Source organism: Macaca mulatta, chromosome 19 (genome assembly GCF_049350105.2).
Source record: "Macaca mulatta isolate MMU2019108-1 chromosome 19, T2T-MMU8v2.0, whole genome shotgun sequence".
NCBI lineage: Eukaryota > Metazoa > Chordata > Mammalia > Primates > Cercopithecidae > Macaca > Macaca mulatta.
Window position 1 is genome coordinate 2593081 of NC_133424.1, and position 15378 is coordinate 2608458.

The 15378-nt window shown below is 59.6% G+C and overlaps 1 protein-coding gene across 1 annotated transcript; it reads right to left on the reverse strand.

Moving 5' to 3' along the window:
- Positions 1-274: 274 nt before the first annotated feature.
- On the reverse strand, positions 275-8730 carry ABHD17A (abhydrolase domain containing 17A, depalmitoylase). Its single transcript, NM_001267030.1, is given in 5 exon segments — positions 275-702; positions 792-971; positions 3157-3351; positions 4468-5037; positions 8616-8730. Coding segments are annotated over 4 exon segments (933 nt in total). The 5' UTR covers positions 4800-5037; positions 8616-8730; the 3' UTR covers positions 275-476.
- Between the last annotated feature and the right edge of the window lie 6648 nt (positions 8731-15378).

Genomic DNA, 15378 nt, shown 5'->3' on the forward strand with positions numbered 1-15378 from the left:
CAGGAGGTAGGCAGGGGTCCTGGGCTCAAATGCTGCCCCGACCCATCACCACCCAGGCAACCAGCTCCCTAAGGGCCCCCCGGACTAGACCGAGACCCACCCCGCTTCCACAGAGGATAGAACTCATACGGGGGTCCGTGCCAATCTTTCCTGGGGACTCAGGGGCGAAACCTGGGAACCCCGGCCCCCTTTCGAGCTCGCTGAGCCCTCGAGAGAGTGAGCAGAGCCATGAAAGGAAGAAGAGCAGTCCTAAAATTTTAAATCTTTAATTTCCGTTTTCACGTATTTTCTTCTTGCTTCCAAAAGGAAAGGAGTGCGTAGCTCTGTTGCCTGTACATAGTCCACGGCCCCTGGGTCGGGGCGGGGTCCCCTGGGCCGCCCGGGGGTCCACATGCAGCCCCTGGGGGGCCGGCGCGGGGTGAGGTCCAGGGGCCGCCTTATTGCTGAGGTCCGGCCGGTTGGGGCCCCGGCCGCCGCTAGGCGCGCTGGCTGGGCAGCTCCTGGGAGATGAAGCGGCGCAGGCGCTCCAGGTACTGGCTGTAGAGCTCGATGTCGTTGTGCCCGGCGCCCTCCACCCACAGCGGCTCCACGGCCTTGGGGCAGCGCTCGTAGAGGGCCAGCCCGTGCGAGAAGTCGATCACCTCGTCCTCCGTGCCGTGGATGATGAGCACGGGCGACGTGATCTTGGACACCTTCTCGATGCTGCGGGACGGGCGTGGGGCGGGTGAGACCTCGCGCCCAGTCCGGGCCCCGCCCCGCCCCCGTCCCAGCCCCGGCCCCGGCCCGCTCACTTGGGGAAGGCGTCGAAGCAGTAGGTCTTCTTGGTGTCGGGGAAGGCGACGCGCATGCCCGAGGTGAGCGGTGAGTGCAGCACCACCGCGGCGCACTCGTAGCGCGAGGCCAGGTCCACGGTGGGCACCGTGCCGATGCTCTGCCCGTACAGGATGATGCTGTCCGGGCTGATGCCGTACCTGGCGGCGCCGGAGCAGGGTCAGCCGCGGCCTCCGACGCGCGCGCACCCTTCCCGCCGGCGGGCGTCCCCCGGCCCAGCTCCGGATGCGACCCTCCAGTCTCCCCGCTCAGCCAAGTCAGTGGGTCAGGCCCACGCTCCACACCAGTCCCGAGGGCCTCCCCCAGCCCCCAATCACCGCAGCGGTGGGCGGAGCCAGCGGCCCCGCCCCATTCCCTGGCGCTGCCATTCACTGGCGTTTCCTCGCCAGGATCTGCAGGGATCCCGACTACGGAGTGACCCTGGGGCTGGGGTAGGGGAGGCCCTGGCGCCTCTCCTCCTCCTGGTCACCCCTAGGCGCACACTGGGAAGTGTGTGCCCCCCATATCCTGAATGTTTCACGCTTTCCTGCCCGGGTTAGAAAGCCGTTCCTAGTGCACTGGCCCGGACAGGGGATACTCTTCCTCCCTGCAGCCCTTGCCCACCCCCTTGGCCATGAGGAATTCAGGCAGCTGTGTCCCCAGATGTCTCCACCCAATTTTGGACTCTCAGAGTCCCCACACCCAGTGAGGTGCCAGTGCAACCCAGGTGAGCATCAAGGGTGGTGGCTGCGGGGGTGGCACCTCCACCCACCAGCACCTTCCCTTGGGAGTGGACAAGTCCTTGGCCACCTCAGCACCACCAGCTCCCACCCAGGGCCACCCCCACCCCCAGGTCACTGGTGTGCGGCCCCTGGCCCAGCTGATCCAGCACCAGTTCCAAGGCCTCCTCGTCCCCAGTCCCAACCATGCGGGACCCGCCTGCCACCCTGCCCATGCCGGGACCCCACAACTCTCCCCCCAACACGCTCCAGGCTCTGATTCCAGGCAGCTGCCCTCCTGCGAGGCAGGAGCATGGGCAGGTGTGCGTCCCGTCTGCCTGGCATTCGGACTCCACCAGCAAGCCTGTCCCTGTCCCTGGCCTGGAACCCCAGTCTCCTGGCAGTACTCCAGCTCAGCACTCACCCATGCCCCAAAGGGTGCTGCCTGACTTGTGCCTGCGGCCCCAGCTCTGCCCCAGCCTCCCTGGCCTGCTCCCTAGCAGCCATGGCCAGTAGTGTGCTGAGTCAGCCCAGCCGTCACCTGCTCCAGGCAGGAGACCCCAGCTGCCACCTGGATGTCACCACTCAAACAACAGAACACATCCCCAGTGGAGGCCCTGGGCATACTCTGGCCTCCCCCTCACAGCTCTGGGCCTAAGTTCCTGCAGGCAGCACAGGACAGACGGCCGAGCAGACAGAGCTCAGAGCTGGCCATGGCAGGTGTGACTCTGCCAGTGCCCCGGGCAGTAGACAGGAGAGGCCGAGGAAGCCGCATGAAGCGGTGGTCGGTGTCAGTGCCCCACACTGCCGGGAGGCCCCCAGAGCCAGGGTGGTGCCAGGGTACCCAGCTCCCAGGCCCACAGCAGGGACTGCCTGGGATATCGCCAAGGCAATGAGGACCCCACCTCCCCAGGGCCTCTGACTTCTCAGAGCTGCGCCTGGTCCCTGCGGGAGTGGGTCAGACCAGTGGGCTGGGCAGGGCCAGGACGAGACAGCCCCAGTGGGTGGTGAGCAGGAAAGGCCTCCAGAGGCCCACCCGGGTCTCCTCGTCGAAAGCAGCACCAGCCTGGGCAGTGTTCAAACACCGGTGAAGAGCCCAGGCAAGCGCAGGGCTGGGGACCTGGATAGCCAGGAGGGCTGGATCTGGAATCGAGGCTGGCCCAGACCTTGACCCTGCCCTGGGACCGCCGAGCTCCACAGCCACAGGGCCTCATGGGCCAGGCCTCGGGACCTGGATGCAGCAGCCTCGCCGCACCTGGCCCCAAGTGCTGCCTCAGCCGATGGGCTCCCAGCCACATGTGCAGACCCCCAAACACCACGAACCCCTCCCGCCAGGTGGCATCCACGCCCCTGTGACAAGCTCAGCCCCTTCCCATCTTCAGGCCAGGGGCTCCCAGGAAGCCTGGCTCCACAGGCCAGGGTGTGGGAGGACCGCCTGGCCACACCTCGGCCACATGGAGGCGGCACCCACACACCCGAGCTCGCCTGTCTGGCTCTCTGGCCCTGTGCGTCCACTGTGGCTCCCCTGCTGCAGGGCCACCCACCTTCCTCCCAGGGAAGCCCGCCCCCCCGGCCCAGTCCCCTCTCGCGTGTGCCCAGGCTGAGCTGCCTCCAGGGCTGCCCTCACCTGGTGCGCAGGGCCTGCCAAGCGGCGTCAATGTCAGCATAGAGGTTCCTCTCGGACGGCCTGCCCGAGCTGGCACCGTAGCCAGAGTAGTCATAGGAGAAGATGTTGCAATGGAGGCGGGAGCCCAGGCCAATGTAGAAGCTGCTCATCTGGCCCAGGTCCACGGCGTTGCCGTGTGAGAAGAGGACCGTGTACCTGGGGCAGGCCGGGAAGGGCCATTCACATCCTCATTCCCAGCGCCCAGCTGCAGGGCAGGAGGACGCGTACTGACAGCCCACCCCGGTGGCCAGCCATGCCCAGCGCCTTGTTTACTCCCCTCCCAAGGGGGCCCGAAGCCAGCGAATGGACAGGGGAGGCTACGACAGCACAGCTCCATCTCCAGGGGTTCCCCATGGGGAGAGAACAGGAGAGCCGGCAGGGGTACAGGCAGCCTGGGCTGCAGAGAGGCCAGCCAGGGAGCCTCAGGACTCCCATCTGTGAAGCGGGACACTGGGACCATTGGTCACATCCTCTCTCTGGGCAGACGCGCAGTGTGTGCCCGGATGCTGCAGGTCTCGCTGCCCTGCAGCCCTTCCTCCTGGAAGAGCCGGGACCCCCGGGGATGGAGCACACAGGCCCACCTTTCAGGACCTTCCCAGGGAAGACCGTGCTGCTGCTGGCAGGGCTATCTGCCCTCCCCTCACAGAATGGTGCCCTCACTGTTGGGAACAACTGGACCCCACCCCTGCCCCCAACAAGCAAATGCGCCCAATCCCTGCTCACATTCACGCAGCCCCTCCTGCCCCGCCACCCTGCCCAAGCCCCGAGCCCGTGCTGCAAGGCCTGTCTGCTTCCCAGCACGGGAGCTGCCCCAGGTGGTGCCAGGAGCAGGCGGCCAGGCTGGCCCTACCATGGACTGCTTCCTCCAGTTCCCCCAGGACCCTGCCCAGCCCAGCCAGAAGGTAAAGGCTCGCCCTCTGGACTCAGATCTGGTCAGAACCCCACCTGGCAAGAAGGCGGATGTAGGTCAGGGCGGCCCCTGTGCCCCACCCCAGCAGGCAACCACCAGGGGCTGGGTCGCTGGAGTCGCCCGGCCTGCCCAACTATGCCAGCTGGGGATGGCCTCCCTGAGCCTGGTATCCTTGTCTGCGAGAGGAAATCGCTGGAGGGATGAGGCCAGCCCGGCCGGGGACACCACCCATGCCAGCTGGATGGCCCTTCACAGCAGGCTCAGGCCCTCTGGGGCACCACCAACCACACCAAGCACCCGGGGCAGAAACGGGAGCCCCAAGAACAGGGTGACCCAGCCCGGGCGCGGCCACAGCTGCTCACCTGGCACCAGGCACGCAGCGAACATACATGCAGGAGACACGGTTGCCGCGGGCGCTCTTCGTGGGGAAGACCTCGATGGTGTCCAGCTCGCGCTGGCTGTACTGGAAGTCGGCACGCTCCGTCAGGTGCAGCTTCCAGCGCCCGGGTGCACCCGAGGAGGCCCGCAGGGTCCCCAAGGGGGCGGCCCCGGCCCCACCAGGCCCTGACTCGGGTTCAGGCACCAGGGAGTAGGTGGCCTCTGGCGGCAGGAAGGCGAGCTTGGCAGCGATGCGGCCGGGGCAGGGCGGGCAGCAGAAGAGGCAGCAGAGCTCACTCAGCGACAGCCCGTTCATGGCGGGCGCCGCCCGGGCCGGGCCTCCACCGGGGCCCCCGCCAACAACGCCACCCGGCCTGGCCCAGCAGGGGAGGGGTGGGGGTGCTCCGAGTTGCGGGCAGGGGGGAGGGCGCCCCCCCAGCTACCGCCCCAGACAGGAGCCCCGTTAGGAGGCCAGGGCCCAGCCCCATCGCGGTCCAAGCCGAGCCCCAGGGAGCCTTGCGACCACAGGTCTCCATGTCGTGCCGTGGGAAGCCCTGCGGGGGAACAGTGGCATGTGGGGTCCTTTGGGGGTGCCATGGTCCAGCTGGGCACCCCCGGTAGGTGGGGCATCCACCCGTGCCAGGGGGCGGCATGGGCCCAGGGCCTGTCCATCCCATCCCCTCAGCCCTCCCCGCGGCCTGTCAGGCACTGCACCCTACAGCTCAGGGAACCCCAATTCAGCCCCCTCTCCACGGGATGAAGGACCCCCCACCCTCCCTCAGCTGGCGATCACCACCTCTTGCCATGTGAGCACAGCCTGGGCATGCAGGGCACGCAGGGGATATGACCCCAGCCCCGCCCACCCCCCAAACGTGGGCTCCAGCACCAGGGAAACCCCATGCACCAGGACTCGGTCCGCACTGCTGCCCACTCCCTCCCCAGCCCATCTCTGCCACCCTACGGGTGATGGGCCGCTGAGGCAAGGACAGAGCTCGGACTCAAGGGACTGAGGAGGGACCTGAACAGGCCCCGCTACGTGAGCGCGCACAGGGGCCAGGCCCCACCGGCCTGCGATGTCTGGAGACAGAGGAAATATAACAAAGGCTCTAGAAACAAAGGCAGGATACATCCCAGGCTCCCAGGGCCCTGAGAGCTGCGACAATGGCTCTTCTCTGTGCTGGGGCCAGGCCTGCTGAGGGGCAGGGGAGGCGGGCTGGGGTCAGGGGGTCCTTCTCCAGAGCTGATTTAGGGTTCCGTGACCTTTGGCAAGTCACTTGCCCTCCTGAGGCCTCAGTGTCCTCATCTATAGGCGCAGACACCACATACCCCACAGGAAGTCAAGTGAGGGGGGAGGGGAGCGAAGGCGCCTGATTCAGAGTGGAAACTCGGACCTTCTTCCTTGCTGCAGAACGTCATGAAACGCATTAAGTCGACAACAGCTAAGTTGCTAAAGCAAGCACAATAGTGTAAGGAGCTGCCAACAGACAGACGTGAAGAAAACACAAAGGTCTGAGGCGTCTATCTACCGACCACGCTTCTCCTTCAGACGGGAGCGAGGAGGGAGACACGCTCACAACTCAATTTCAGCAGCAGAACACCCTGGAATGCTGGGCTTTTGGGTCACAGCACGAGAAAACCGTGGGGCCAGGAAGATGAGGCTCAAAGGCAGATGTGGACACAGATGGACACGCAGGCGGCTGCAGGCGCCACAGACACGGCTCGTGGGGACACCCTCACCACCAAGGAGCAGCCTCAGGCCCAGAAACACACCTGCTCCCTCAAGACCTGTGTGAGACCCACACGTGCCCGTGAGCCGGCCTCACGGGCACACAAGGAGGAGAGGAGAGAGCTCTGAAAGCCAGGGTGGGGCAAGGATGGCATCACAGCGTCCCCCAGACTCCCAGGCGGGAGGCAAATCTCACAGGCAAGCACTTCTCAGGGGGGAGGCGGACTGTCATACTGGTTCTGCTTCTCAGATGGAGGCAAATCTTCCCCCCGGGGACACCTGTCAATGTCTGGAGACAGTTTTGGGTGTCGCCACTGGGGACTGGGTGGAGGCTGCTTAGCACGCTGCAGTGCCCAGGACAGACCCACCCCAAAGAATGATCAGGCCCAACATCCACAGCATTGAGGTTGATGTCAGCTTTTCAACATATTCTCAAAGAGGTCCGGGCCCTATCGGTGCTGCCCTGCTGGTGCCGGGGGCTTGGAGGGCCCTGCAGTTTAGGTGGCATCATGCAGCTGGGTCCTGAGAGCCCAGTGGGCAGTAGCAGGCCCCTGGAGACCCCAGAGACCAAGGGGCACACCGAGGTGGCCAGGGCCCCATTAACCACGCCAGAAACAAAGATGCTATCCTTGACACCTCCTTCCACCCACTGGATCTGAGCCAGTCCATCACCAGCCCAGTGGCTCTGCCTGTCTCCCATCAGCCACCGCCCGGTCCCCGCCTCCATCACCTTTCACCAGAGCTACAGCAACAGCCTCGCTCCTTGCTGATCACCTGCTCCAGGACATTCTCCCCCAACAGCCAAACAATTGTTCAAGACACAAATGCAATGGTGGCACTTCCCTCTTGGGGTGTCCTGGGGGCCTCCCATTATTCTCTGGATAGAGATCAAAGTCCTCCCCACAGACTGCCAGGTCTGCATTCCGGCTCAGGCCAACCTCTCCAGACTCACTCATCTCACACCCTGCCACCCCTGGCTCTCCTAAGACAAGCCACATTGCTCCTTCCTGCCTCTGCTCCCCTGCCGGGAACTCCCTTCCCCAACCTCACTAAATAGCCTTGCCCATCCCAACCACCCTTTGCACCTTGCTGCCAACAACGCTCTCAGAGTCCTCAAAGCTGGGACAGGACCCCTTATACGCTCTTTCCACAGCTTGTATTTTTCACACATTCGGCCAGATCTCCCCCCACCCCCAAACCAGAAACTCCATGAGAGCAGGACCATGACCTGCCACTCACTAAAGGAATGGGCAGGTGGTAAGCAGCAAAGAATTAGGGAGGAAACACAGGAGGAAAAGAATCCCCAAGGTCCGACAGCTTTGACAGGGAAAGTCTAGTCTCCTCTCCTCTCCAGCCACAGGTACCTGGAACCTCCCTAGTGTCATTAATGGGCATGGACTGCGGAGTGCAAACCCGGACGCTTCACTGACTGAGCACACACCCTTGACACCCTGAATCCCATCAATTCCGTTCCCAAGCACATAACTGGGCACCCCTCTGCGAGCTAGAGGTGTTTTGAGGACCAGTAAGCAACCAAGCAGCCAAAATACTGGAAGATGACCTACATATGGGAGACGATGACGGCACCTCACTCAACCAGTCAGGGTGGGAATCCCGCCTGGGGGGAGGTGCGGCCATATCACAGGGCAGATAAACGGGCCAGGTGACAGGGGATGGGACAGAGGGACAAGCAGGGGCAAAACCTCAGAGGTGACAGAGCAGACTCCTGGCTAGAGCAGACCCTGGGAGGAAGAAGTGAGCAGATGGGTCCCAAGAGAGTCTGGGACGGGTGAGGTCGCGCCCCCGAGAGCCCTGCTGCGGAGTTTGCACTTCATCTTGGGAGAAATGGCGGGGCCACGGAGAAGTCCCGAGCAGTGGATGGACAACACAGGAGAAGGGCTGCATCCCGGAGAACGGACGCGAGCGGAGGCCGGGAAGCCTGCCCAGGAGTCAAGGCGGCAGGAAGACGCCTGACAAGAGAAACAGCAACTGGGAGCTGCTTGGGAAGCGGGGCTCGGCAGGGCCCCTGGGAGCTGCCAGGGGGGCCCAGAGGACGAAGCGGTTGTAGGGCTGGGGGCAGTTTCGGGGTAAAAGAGCGGAGTCCACGGCTCGGAAAGGCGATCCCCGAAGGCAGGGGCCGCGTCCGCAGGAGGGTGGGAGCGCAACCCACGTCGGAGAGCTGAATGGATGGGGACAGGGCTTTCCCAATCACAGACGCTCACCCGCGGTCCCTGCCCCTGCTCCGGGCTCCTCGGGCAGGACCCGCGGCAGCCCTGGGACTGCAGGGGAATCGGGGGCGTCCAAGTGGGCTGCCAGGCCCTCGCGGCCCGGCCAGGGTCCCCAAACGGCCGCGGCCGGGACCGAGGCCACCCCGCGCGGCCGCGCCCGCCCCTGCCCGGCACTCACCACCTCGGCCCGCGCCCCGGGGCCCCAGGGCCGCGCTCCATGGCTCCCGGCCGCCCGCCCGTGCGTCCGTCGGTCCCTCCGCGCCCCGGCCCGGCCTCCTGCGCCGCCACCGCCGCAGCTCCCCCGCGGGCGGAAGTGAGCCTCGTTCTCGCCACCGCCCCGGAAGTGACGCGCAGGAGAGCGCGGGGGGCTGCAGGAACAGAGCGACCGCGGGACTAGCGTTCCGGGGGCGGGGCCTGGTCTCAGGGGGCGGGGCTGATAGATCGACGGGCGTGGTCTGCTGGTCTGTGGGCGGAGCCAAACGCAGGTTTCATTCACTTGGGGACTCGGAATAGCTTGAGGCCAATGAAGTTCTCGCCTCGAAAACAAAATTTATAGGGATGCCAAAAAAACTCAGACATCAACATTTAGAAATGTTTTAAAATATTTTTATTTCTGAGACGGAGTCTCGCTCTGTCGCCCAGGCTGGAGTACAATGGCGCAATCTGAGCTCACTGCAACCTCTGCCTCCTGGGTTCAACCGATTCTCCTGCCTTAGCCTCCCGAGTAGCTGGGATTACGGGTTCCCGCCACCACGCCCGGCTAATTTTTGTATTTTTAGTAGAGAGGAGGTTTCCTCATATTGGCCAGTCTGGCCTCCAACTCCTGAACCCAGGTGATCCTCCCGCCTCAGCCTCCCAAAGTGCTGGGATGACAGGCGTGAGCCACGCGCCCGGCATCTTTTTTTTCAACATGGAGTCCACTGTGTCACCCAGACTGGAGTGCAGGGGTGCCATCCTAGCTCACTGCAGCCTCGTCCTCCCAGGATCAAGTGAACCTCCCACTTCAGCCTCCTGAGTAGCTAGGACTACAGGCACAAGCCACCATGCCCAGCTTATTTAAAGCCTTTATATATTGCTCATCAGCAATTCTTTTGCATGAGTTTTTAAAATATTACATTAGGCCAGGCACGGTGGCTCATGCCTGTAATCCCAGCACTTTGGGAGGCTGAGGCAGGTGGATCACCTGAAGTCAGGAGTTTGAGACCAGCCTGACCAACGTGGTGAAAACCTCTCTCTACTAAAAATACAAATATTAGCGGGGCATGGTGGTGTGCACCTGTAGTCCCAGCTAGTCCGGAGGCTGAGGCAGGAGAATCACTTGAACCCAGGAGGCGAAGGTTTCAGCGAGCTGAGATCATGCCACTGCACTCTAGCCCAGGTGACAGAGCAAGAAGACTCTGTCTCAAAAAAATAAATAAATAACATTATGATCACTCCACTGCATTCCAGCCTGGGCAAGAGAGCAAGATCCTATCTCTTTAAAAAAATTGCATTATGGCCTGGGCACAGTTGCTCACGCCTATAATCCCAGCACTTTGGGAGGCCAAGGCAGGCGGATCACAAAGTCAGCAGATCGAGACCATCCTGGCTAACACAGTGAAACCGTGTCTCTACTAAAAATACAAAAATCAGCCGTGCGTGGTGGCGGGTGCCTGTAGTCCCAGCTACTCAGGAGGCTGAGGCAGGAGAATGGTGTGAACCTGGGAGGCAGAGCTTGAAGTGAGCTGAGATAGCGCCACTGCACTCCAGCCTGGGCGACAGAGCAAGACTGTCTCAAAAAACAAAAAAAAATTGCATTATGGCAGGGCCTGGTGGCTCACGCCTATAATCTCAGCACTTCGGGAGAACGAGGCAGGCAGATCACCTGAAGTTAGGAGTTCGAGAGACCAGCCTGGCCAACATGGTGAAATACCGTCTCTACTAAAAATACAAAAATTAGCCGGCTGTTGTGGCGTGCACCTGTAATGCCAGCTACTCTACACCACTGCACTCCAGCCTGAGCGACAGAGCAAGACTCCATCTCAAAAAAAGAAAAGAAAATAGAAGAAGGTTACTGGAGAATCTCAGAGTGTGGTCGGGGCAGGCATTTCTAAGGAGGTGACAGGGACAGGGACAAAAAGGGCTGCAGACACCAAAGGGGCCCAGCCTGGAAGTGTGAGTATGAATTGGTGGGAAGCCTTGCTTTTCAGGCCTTCGTCCTCTTGCACGTGCCTTTCCCCCAGCTTTCGTGCCTTTTCCAGCTCAAAATGCTTCTCCAGCCTGCAGGTAGCTGCAGCCCCAGCTCCGTCCCAGGGACTGTGATCTTAGCTCCACTGTACTGAGATAAGCCTGAGGTTCCTGGGCCAATCCTGCCCCCAGGGCCTCATTCCTCAAATTCAGGACAGAGCTGTCAGGGAAGGATTCAGGCTCCAAAGACTGGAGACTTAGAGACAGCCCAGGGTTTCTTTGCCTCATTTTCTATCTTTCTTCTTCTTCTTCTTTTTTTTTTTTTTTTTTTTGTTGTTGTTGTTGTTTTGAGACAGAATCTTATTCTGTCACCCAGGCTGGAGTACAATGGCATGATCTCAGCTCACTGCAACCTCCACCTCCCAGATTCAAGCAATTATTCTGCCTCAGCCTCCCAAGTAGCTGGGATAACAGGCACCCGCCACCGCACCCGGCTAATTTTTGTACTTTTAGTAGAGATGGCGTTTCACCATGTTGGCCAGGTTGGTCTCGAACTCCTGACCTCAAGTGATCTGCCAGCCTCGGCCTCCTGAAGTGCTGGGATTACAGGCGTGCACCACCACACCTGGCTGCTTTGCCTCATTTTCTGATTTTCCGTTATTGTTGGACCTCTGGCTCCCCTGTCCAGGACTCAGTTGCCTGGGTCTCCCTGGGACTGTCAAGAGCTACCCCAGCGTCCCCCTGCCTCTGCTGTCTCCCTCGAGGCTCCCAGCCTCCGCTGAGGTTCTCCTGAGGTCCAAAGGTCAAAACAAGTCCAGGCTTCTTCCTAGGTCCTTGTGAATTCTTTTTTTTTTTTTTTTTTTTTTTTGTTGAGACAGAGTCTTGCTTTGTCGCCCAGCCTGGAGTGCAGTGGCCGGATCTCAGCTCACTGCAAGCTCCGCCTCCTGGGTTAACGCCATTCTCCTGCCTCAGCCTCCCGAGTAGCTGGGAGTACAGGCCCCCTCCACCTCGCCCCGCTAGTTTTTTTGTATTTTTTTAGTAGAGATGGAGTTTCACTGTGTTAACCAGGATGGTCTCAATCTCCTGACCTTGTGATCCGCCCATCTCGGCCTCCCAAAGTGCTGGGATTACAGGCTTGAGCCACGGCGCCCGGCCCCTCGTGAATTCTTTCAGCATCAGGGCCAGAAGAGGCCTGTCCCCAGCCTCCTTCCCCCTCCCAATCCCTGCAGCCCCTTCCCACTGTGAGCGAGGCAGGACCAGGGCTGGACCGCAACAGAGAGCCCAGCTCCCCCGTAACCACAGCCCCCAACAGGGACACAGGGAGACACCATCCAAGGGGAGGAGGATAAGCCCACAGAGTGGCCCACCAATCCAAGGCCACCTGGTAAAAGGTAAACGCACGCTGTAAACACCCAAACGTCTCAGAAGGACACCCATCCCTTCCTTCCTCCTCCCTGGAGACTCTTTGTGATCAAGCCTCTGTCCCAGTCGTCCCAGAAATAGTGGGTGCCGTGGCTCATGTCTGTAACCCCAGCATTTTGGGAGGCCGAGGTGGGAGGATTCCCTGAAGCCAGGAGGCCACCGTGCCTGGCCGTTGAAGCCCCATCTCTACTAAAAATACAAAAATTATCTGGGCGCCGGGCGCGGTGGCTCAAGCCTGTAATCCCAGCACTTTGGGAGGCCAAGGCGGGTGGATCACAAGGTCAGGAGATCGAGACCACGGTGAAACCACGTCTCTACTAAAAATACAAAAAACTAGCCGGGCGAGGTGGCGGGCGCCTGTAGTCCCAGCTACTCGGGAGGCTGAGGCAGGAGAACGGCGTGAACCCGGGAGGCGGAGCTTGCAGTGAGCTGAGATCCGGCCACTGCACTCCAGCCTGGGCAACAGAGCGAGACTCCGTCTCAAAAAAAAAAAAAAAAAAAATTATCTGGGCATGGTGGCAGACACCTGTAATCCCAGCTACTCTGGAGCCTGAGGCAGGAGAATCACTTCAACCTAGGCGGCGGAGGTTGCAGTGAGTGGAGATTGTGCCACTGCACTCCAGCCAGGGCGACAAAGTGAGATTTGGTCTAAAAATAAATAAAATTTAAAAATAAAATTAAAAATGAGGCCAGGCACAGAGGTTCACGCCTGTAATCCCAGCAGTTTGAGAGGCCGAGCTGGGTAGATCACTTGAGGTCAGGAGTTCACGACCAGGCTGGTCCACATGGGGAAACCCCATTTCTACTAAAAATACAAAAATTAGCTGGGTTTTGTGGTTCAAGCTGGTAATCTCAGCTACTTGGGAGGGTGAAGCAGGAGAATCGCTTGAGCCTGGGAGGCAGAGGTTGCAGTGAGCCGAGATCGCACCATTGCACTCCAGCCTGGGCGACAGAACAAGACTCAGTCTTCAGAAAAAATAAAAAATAAATAAAAATGGGCCGGGCGCGGTGGCTCAAGCCTGTAATCCCAGCACTTTGGGAGGCCGAGATGGGCGGATCACTAGGTCAGGAGATCGAGACCATCCTGGCTAACACAGTGAAACCCCGTCTCTACTAAAAAATACAAAAAACTAGCCGGGCGAGGTGGCGTGCGCCTGTAGTCTCAGCTACTCGGGAGGCTGAGGCGGGAGAATGGCATAAACCCGGGAGGCGGAGCTTTCAGTGAGCTGAGATCCGGCTACTGCGCTCCAGCCTGGGCGACAGAGCCAGACTCAGTCTCAAAAAAATAAAAATAAAAATAAATAAATAAATAAAAATGAAAAAAAACATACATTGAAAATGGAGGGAGCCACTAGTCCCTCTTCCCCTTCATAGTCGGCCCCAGCCATGCTGGCCTTAACAGGAGGGCTCCTGCCTCAGGGCCTTTGCAGGCACTATGCCTCCTGCCTGGACTGCCCTTCCCCAGATCGCCCCATGGCTTCCTCTTCCAGCGTCCTTTGACTCTACGAGAAGGCCACAACCTTTAAGAGCTCCTGCTAACCACCCCAGCTAAATCCCAACCACATACACACACCTCTACCCCATTACCTCTGTCCCATGCCTCTGTTTATTTCTACCACAATACTCACCACTCACAGATTCTCTCTCTTTTTTTTTTTTTCTTTTTGAGACAGAGTCTCACTCTGTTACACAGGCTGGAGTGCAGTGGCTCGAGCTTGGCCCACAGCAGCCTCCACCTCCCGGGTTCAAGTGATTCTCCTACCTGAGTAGCTAGGATCAAAGGTGTGCCCCACCACACCCAGCTAATTTTTGTAATTTTTGTAGAGATGGGATTTCATCATGTAGGCCCGGTTGGTCTCAAACTCTCAGGCTCAAGCAATCCTTCTGCCTTGGCCTTTCAAAGTGCTAAGATTACAGGCGTGAGCCCAAAAATGCCTGGCAATTGTTGGGTTTTGTTTTATTTTTTGAGACGAAGTTTCGCTCTTGTTGCCCAGGCTAGAGTGCAACGGTGCGATCCCGGCTCACTGCAACCTCTGCCTCCCAGGTTCAAGTGATTCTCCTGCCTCAGCCTCCCGAGTAGCTGGGACTACAGGCACCCGCCACCATGCTCAGCTAATTTTGTATTTTTAGTAGAGACAGGGTTTTACCATGTTGGTCAGGCTGGTTTCGAACTCCTGATCTCAGGTGATCCACCCGCCTCGGCCTCCCAAAGTGGTGGGATTACAGGGGTGAGCCACCGCATCTGCCCAGTTGTTGGGTTTTTTAAAAAATAGCTTTATTTATGTTTATAGGGAATACATTTGCAAGATGTGATGATTAGTCTTTTTTTTTTTTTTTTTTTTTTTGAGATGGAGTTTCGCTCTTATTGTCCAGGATAGAGAGCAGTGGTGCAGTCTCGGCTCACTGCAACCTCCGCCTTCTGGTTTCAAGCGATTCTCCTGCCTCAGCCTCCCAAGTCGCTGGGATTACAGGCGCCTGCCACCACGCCCAGGTAATTTTCTTGTGTTTTTAGTAGACATGCGGTTTCACCATATTGATCAGGCTGGTCTCAAACAGCTGACCTCGTGATCCACCTGCCTCGGTGTCCCAAAGTGCTGGGATTACAGGAATGAGCCACCGTGCCTGACCCTTTTTTTTTTTTTTTTTAAACTGGTAGTCTCACTTGGTCACCCAGGCTGGAGCGGAGTGCAGTGGCCCTATCTCGGCTCACTGAAACCTCTGCCTCCCGGGTTCAAAAGATTCTCTACAGGCACCTGCCACCACACCCATCAAAAAAAAATTTTTTTTTTTTTGAGACGGAGTCTCACTCTGTCACCCAGGCCGGAGTGCAGTGGCACGATCCCGGCTTACTGCAACCTCCACCTCCTGGGTTCACGCCATTCTCCTGCCTCAGCCTCCTGAGTAGCTGGAACTACAGGTGCCGCCACCTGGCCCGGCTAGTATTTTTTTTGTATTTTTAGTAGAATCGGCGTTTTACCGTGTTAGCCAGGCTGGTCTCAATCTTCTGACCTCATGATCCACCCGCCTTGGTCTCCCAAAGTACTGGGATTACAGGCGTGAGCCACCGCGCCCGGCCATAAGTTTTGCGTTTTTAGTAGAGACAGGGTTTCACCATGTTGGCCAGGCTGATCTAGAACTCCTGACCTCCAGTGATGTAGCCCTGTTGGCCTCCCAAAGTGCTGAGATGACAGGCGTGACCCACCGCACCTGGCCTAAAACGAGATTTCTTTTTTTTTTATTTTTTGAGACAAAGTCTCGCTCTGTCACCCGGGCTGGAGTGCAGTGGCGTGAGCTTGGCTCACTGCAAGCTCTGCCTCCCGGGCTAAAACTAGATTTCTAAATAAGCTTTGTGA